At 37.0% G+C, this 6,762-nt stretch overlaps 1 protein-coding gene across 3 annotated transcripts; it reads right to left on the reverse strand.

Annotated features, from left to right (window-relative positions):
- Positions 1-1,141: 1,141 nt before the first annotated feature.
- On the reverse strand, positions 1,142-6,227 carry LOC110894626 (protein SPT2 homolog). Of its 3 annotated transcripts, none has more exons than XM_022141843.2 (10): positions 6,014-6,227; positions 5,623-5,703; positions 5,301-5,521; positions 4,271-4,388; positions 3,787-3,867; positions 3,583-3,709; positions 3,043-3,482; positions 2,816-2,931; positions 1,910-2,002; positions 1,142-1,647 (listed from the first exon to the last, which is right to left on the reverse strand). In XM_022141843.2, the coding sequence occupies exons 2-10, from the start codon at positions 5,641-5,643 to the stop codon at positions 1,536-1,538; spliced, it is 1,329 nt and encodes a 442-aa protein (XP_021997535.1). In that variant the 5' UTR covers positions 5,644-5,703; positions 6,014-6,227; the 3' UTR covers positions 1,142-1,535. The 3 variants fall into 3 exon arrangements, with proteins under 3 accessions (XP_021997535.1, XP_021997534.1, XP_021997536.1); XM_022141842.2 differs by having other exon boundaries at positions 3,787-3,870; XM_022141844.2 differs by having other exon boundaries at positions 2,816-2,913; positions 3,040-3,482; positions 3,787-3,870.
- Between the last annotated feature and the right edge of the window lie 535 nt (positions 6,228-6,762).

Below are 6,762 nucleotides of genomic sequence, written 5' to 3' on the forward strand. Positions count from 1 at the left end.
CTTTGTAGAATAACTTGACCCGTAAGTGTATACACATAATTATCATCACCATCCTCACCACTTCAAGTTTCAACTACAACCATCCTAAACCACCGTCACCATCATCCCAAACCACCAACACCGTTCACCATCATCCTAAATCACCGTCACCATCCTCAACCACTTCAACCATTATCGTCGTTCACCATCCTCAACCACCGGAACCACCACCGTCGCCACCACCATCCTAAACCACCGGAACCACCGCCGTCCTCTAACACCACCTACAATCTCCCAGATAACCCTTTCGCTTCACCGACATCCTCTAACACCGCCGTCTTCTACCGTTGACATCCCCAAACAGAAGCTTTCTGGTTCCATATCCCCTGTTCTCGCCTCTCATCCTGAGCTCAGACACCTTAACTTGAGGAACAATAAGTTAACTGGTGTGTTGCATGTTGATCTTTTTAAAGCTCAAAAGCTTGAAAGTTTAGTGCTTTATGGCAATTCTTTATCAGGGTTCGTCCCATTTGAAGTTGGTAACCTTATTTACTCTCAAGCCCTAGATTTATCAAGTAATTTGTTTAATGGGTCAATACCTAATTCACTGGGTGAATGTAAGAGGTTAAAGAATCTTGATCTGGGTCAAAATAATCTTACTAGGTTAATCCCATTTGTTCAGGGGGTAATGTTGTTTCTTAACACAAAGTACAGGGAGTAATAACAAAAGACAAATTAGTAATTTACCAATGGGGGTTATTGTGCGACATAACAGGAATGTTTAGAGGGGGGTAAAATTGAAGGGTAATATAGTCATTTCAAGTTATAGTTAACAGATCTGTTAACAACTTTGACGCCGGGGGTAAACTTGCGACATAACACCAAACGTTAGGGGTAAAATTGCAATTATTTCGTTAGGGGGTCAGAGTGTCAATTGGTCTAAACCCCAGAGGTAAAATTGCAGTTTACTCTAAAATAAAAATAGATATAATATCATAAAACCACGTGTAAGAAAATCTAAACTCTTAAGACAGCTAAACCACAAGTGTACCTTTAAAAATCTTTAATCTTAATCCTACTTTTTAACGGACACAACTAAATTTAGGTAACAAGGGTTTTTTGGGAAAGGAAAAAATAACAATCCAGATTTACACAAGGATGCTAAATAGGAAGTCAAGCCTCGTGACTGTTACGTGATCAAGCTCTCTGGTTCTCTTTTGTTTATAGCAAGAAACAATTGCTAGATTTATGGCTTATTAAAAAGAACACAAAGATACCAATACCAACTTATAAATATAAACTTCCTATCCCATAATCTCAACTATTTGATAATTTGTGCAAAAACTTCTGGCAAAATGCAAAGTGTGGTTGTTGAAAGAAATAAAAACCAGGTCCCATATCTTGTACACTTCTGTTTCATGGAATTCCCAATCACATAGGACCAGTTTGGGCCCCAAAAAGCTGGAAAAGGGGCTCGATGCTTCGCTATCACAGTTTCTTAGCCTCCGACCAATTTAGGCCCCTCATCAATGCCAAAAACGAGCCTCGACACCTCACTATCGTTGGCTAAGCTTCCGTTTCTTAGCCGCCTTTCTCATCCGTTCCCTCCTTTCTTCTTCTTCTATTTTTTTAAGCTCTTCTTCATCTTCCTTAGCAGCAATCCGTGCACTAAAACACAAAGAAAACACAAATCTATCACAAATTTTATTCGAGGGGAGTTTGGGAATAGCCTTTGATTATTTCCACATATTTGTTGGAGCCGTATTGGTCAATAGGAGACAAAATGAGTAGTTAAGAGTTACAAGTCATGTTGAAACACGGTTCTTAGTATGAGACAGGTCTGGTGGGTTGGGTTGGGTTGACCAGAAAAATCAACACGCGTTTTTGTTCCTTTTAAAACAGTTATAAATATAATTACTACGTTACTGACCTTCGCTTCTCCTCCATCATAATGTCATCAAAACCAGCCTCCATATCACTATCGTCGTCATCATTAATATTACGGTATCTGTTGGGATTATATCTGTACATAAAACATCTCAAAATAAGTCAAATCAGCACTAACAAATACTTTTATTTGAATTTTCGGCTTTGATGTTATTGTAAATCTTTAACTATCGGTCGATAAGTTAATCAAACCAGTTCATATATTTAACCGATAACTGACAGCCAAAAGTAAGCGAACCCATCGTTTAATACATTTCCAATAACCAAACTTTCAGTTATGATGTAAAACAAAATCGGATCAAACATTGCAGACTACTAATCAGCAGATTATTTTTTTTTAAGAAAAAACAGATTCATCCTTGTTTTCAATGAAATAAATGTTAAAACCTCTAGGTAAGGTTGCCAAATCTCTAGTCTATTTTACATTCATATCAAATAAAAATAAATCATAATTGCAAACAAGGTTTAAAAGAACGGAAACGAGTTTCGAGGCGTTTTCCCTTCGCCTCACAAGGCGTAAGCCTCGAGGCGAAACGAGGCGTAAGGCTGAGGTGGTATTAATAAATAAATATAAAAATTATATATATTATAAAAAAATAATACTAACTAATTTCAACATCAGATTCATCAAAATTATCAAAAACATACATAAAAAGACATGAAATGCTTGAAATTGACATAAAAGTCAAAAAATCAAAAACAACCATGAAAAGCCCATGAGGCGCAGCCTTTCTTAGCGCCTCAGCCCCTCTGAGGCGCACATGCAGTAAAAACCCCATGAGGCGCGCCTCTCAGACTCGTTTTTTTGGCCGTTTCGCCTCGAGGCGCGCCTCGCACGCCTCATGCGTTTTTTAAAAAAATGATTGCAAAATTAATGCTAGTTTTATACCCGAACATATTTCTGATCATATTGATGGCCTCATCATCATCACTCTTGTCATCAACTTGTTTTTTCTTCTGCAAATGTTGCTTCTGCAACTGTTGCTTCTGCAACTGTTGCTTTATCTGTCAGTTTACAATCACGCCACACACACGTTACATAACAATCAATTAAATGGTATATATTATGGCTCGATTTAGGTATTGTTTTATCTCTAGCATATCACATGGGCATACCTGGGGCTTAGAAGAAACCACAGGCTTTCTGATGATGTTTCCCGTAGCAGGTCTCCTATCATCCTTCTTGTGTTCCAATGGTTTTTTTTGAAGCGATGAAGGTGGCGGTCTTGAGGATTGAGGTTTGTGCCCGGTAGGTACAGAACCTCTAGAAACCAGTGGAGAGATCGCCTTTGACTTGTTGACCACTGCTGCCATCTTTGAAGGTACGGGTTTCTGTCCTGAAGGCCGGCCCGGTCCACTTCCTTCGTTTCTACTGACTTGTTTTCTAGAATCTGATGATGTAGAAGGCAACCGATTGGAGGTACTCGGTCTCTGACTTTGTTGACCAGGTTTTGGTCTCGTTTGACTTGATGTAGGTAAGGGTTTCCTCTCTTCGTGATGACCGTTAATTACTTTTCTACCACTATTTGTTGATTGTCTTTGTGACGAATGATTTTCTTCAGCATATCAAAGAGTCATGCAAGAACTATTTTAATTTAATTCCGTACAATATTAAAAAACGATTAGCCATACAAGATTAAAAAAAAACTAACATACCGGGTTTTGGAGGGGGGACACTTTTAGGGGGGATCTTTTGAGGAACCGGAAGTTCGGCATCGTCGGATAATAGAAATGAGTAGTCCCTTGTATTCTTAAGCATCTGGATTTTTGCTTTTGGTCTTGCCTATATAAACAGGAAAAACAATATGAATATATGAGGATAAAAAACGAATGTATTATTCAAATAAAACTAACTCTTACCATGTTGTTTACTCTTTGAGGCTGCTGCCCGTTGGGTCGAGGTTTGGATACTACTGTAGTTGAGGAACCACCCTTGTTCTGCTGCTGAAGGCAATAAGAATATATATAAATTCACACCGATGTGGAACTAATGAGACCAATTACTAGATCATTTGCATGTTTATATTTGTAAAGACTTCAGAGCATATAAGTCGGCTAGTTTGTAACACTTTATACAATATTTCAGAAATATATGTTTTTTCTTGTTATTCCAACATGTGATGCTTGAAACCATAAATGAAGAGATTATGCCCAAGATCTGATAATGCTGATCACATGGATTGACAACTTCACGTTGTAGAAAAACAATCAAGAACTTTTAACCCTTAAAGCATTATTAAACACTTTACTAAATTTCAAACTTTAGAGCAAAACCTTCAGAATTTGTAGTTGTTTGCATGAAATTGCACACTTAAAGATAAAAAAAAAGAAAGAAAATACATACAACAGTCTTAGCTTTTGAAATCCTTTCTGCTAAATGTGGATTCTCCAACAGCGACTTGCTTTCCTGAATTACTCTTTGAGCAATAACTGGTTGTGAAGGCCCAAAAAAAGATCCAAAACTGCAACACACAACACAATTAAACTCTGGAAGAGTAAAAGTTATTGGGATTCGCACTGATAGATGTAAAACAAATGAAAATAACAATAATAGTTACCGTTTAACCAGACACAAAAAATATACTTAAGTGGGTAGCTATCAGAACAATTAGTGTTTATAGTAGTGCTAACAAACGCGATTGTTAGGTCATTTTAATATAACGGAACAAAAACTAAAGATCATAACAAACCAAGCTTAAGTAAAGCTTTGTTGTGCGCTGATAGAGATCTGATTCTGATTAATGATTAATAGGAATATAGATTGGAATTGAAATTGATATGAAGAAGATTATACAAAGATAATAACACCGAAGTGTTCCAGGGCTACGCCCTCTCTCACTGCACAACGCAGGAGCCCTAATCGATCTAACAAACTCAATCTTATCTCTAACATGCCTTATTCTCTATTACTTATACTACCCCCCATATTACACTTTAGCCCCTTAAGAATACCCTCATAGCTGATTCCCATCATGCGCATAATGCAGATTAACAAGTTAGATATATATTATATACATAGAATGTTTGCATTGAGAGACTTATTACAAAGCTCACAATGTAAACTCCATAAGCAAGAAACTAACAATCACAAATTACACAATGATTAGAATTAGAAATCCCAACATACACCAACAAAAACGGCATTAACATTTACATCTTTAAAAGAGGTAAACGTTGTAAATCTCAATGCCATCGGTATATCCTCAGTAAATGAGATATGAAAAAGTAAACATCATATCTAGCAAGCAAACAAAAAACAAAATCTCTCATATGCTAGTAATCTGTAATTCGATCAATTTGAAAACCAAACAACACATACAGATAAAATGTGTATCCACATAAATATCTAACAAAAACAAAAGAATGATACTAACTTGTCATAGGGCATTTTACTCTTCTTCTGCAATGAATTGCCAATGCCAGATCCCGGATCCTTCTTCATCTTCTTCCTAATAGATTCCTTCAACTTTTGCCTCAATTCAAGATATTCCATCTCTTCCTGTGTAGGCAACCGCTCCTCTTCCTCCTCTTCTTCCTCATATTCACCACCCTCATCTTCATATTCACCAACATCATCTTCATAATCTTCATATTCCTACATTAATGTGACCATAAACAACAAAGCAGACTTATAAAATAAACCCCTAAAATACCAAAAATTTATATATGCATAACTTGAACCCCAAAGTTGCTTACATCTAAATCATATTCTGCCATTGCACTGGTGAATCTTCAATCTTCAAATCTCCCAGCCAACACTTGACAAGATTGACAAGCCTTTCAAATACGATAAAGTAAATTAGGGTTAAATTGCTAAAATTAGGGGAAAATCAAATTGATAGCGTAAACCTAAAAATTGAATATGGAAACATCAATTCAACCTTACCAAAAAAAATTATGAGCCCTAACCCTAAACTTCCAAACTTTTTTTATCAATTTCGCAAACAAGATGCTAAATTCCTAATCAATACCTCATCAAATCAGCAAAATTGTTAACTACTAATAACATTAGAGTAATTAGCATCCCAGATCGGATAAAAAAGCGAAAAAAACCGAACAAAATAGTTCAATCGAAAGAGGAACTCACAGGAACCCTAATAAGCGTCGATTTCGCAACTTTCTGAATCAATCTGTTGAGTTTTTGGCACTTGATGGATCAAATTGAATGCGGAAATCGGAATATAAGCGCATCGATCGGATGGCTGTTACGATTCCGGTGACGGTTGACGAGAAATCGCCGTTTCAACTCTCCGGTGATGATTTACGGCCCCAACACTTTTTTCTTTTTTTCAATTTATCGCACACCACCGGGTGTTATATATCCGCACCGCTTAGATAAAACTTCGATGTTTTGGAGTTGCAAAATAGGCCCCTAACGATTTTGTTTAGTTTTGTTTCTGCCTTCAACTTTGTAAAAGAAATTGGTGATATGTATGGGTCGGTTTTAGCTTAAATCATAACTATAATCAACATCGATTAGGATCAAATACAAAGGATCCTAATTGTAAGAAGTGTAAGAAGGATTTATATAATGACAAGTGTCCAATAACCTAAAAAAACCCACTACACAAAAAAACCCACTACAAAAAAAAAAAAAAAAAACCTTAAACATCCACCACCACCAAAAACCTAAACCCCCACCCCACCCACCCCCCAAAAAAAAATTTTGCCGAGGGGTGGGGGTTTACGTTTTGGGTGGGGGTGGGTGTTTAGTTTTTTTTTTTTTTTTTTTTGGGGGGGGGTAGGTTTTTGGGGTTTTTTTTGGTGAGGTATAGTTTTTTTTTTCGGGGGGGGGGGGGGGGGGGGGGGTTTACGTTTTGGGTGGAGGTGGGTGTT

Source organism: Helianthus annuus, chromosome 12 (assembly GCF_002127325.2).
Source record: "Helianthus annuus cultivar XRQ/B chromosome 12, HanXRQr2.0-SUNRISE, whole genome shotgun sequence".
NCBI classification, from domain to species: Eukaryota; Viridiplantae; Streptophyta; class Magnoliopsida; order Asterales; family Asteraceae; genus Helianthus; species Helianthus annuus.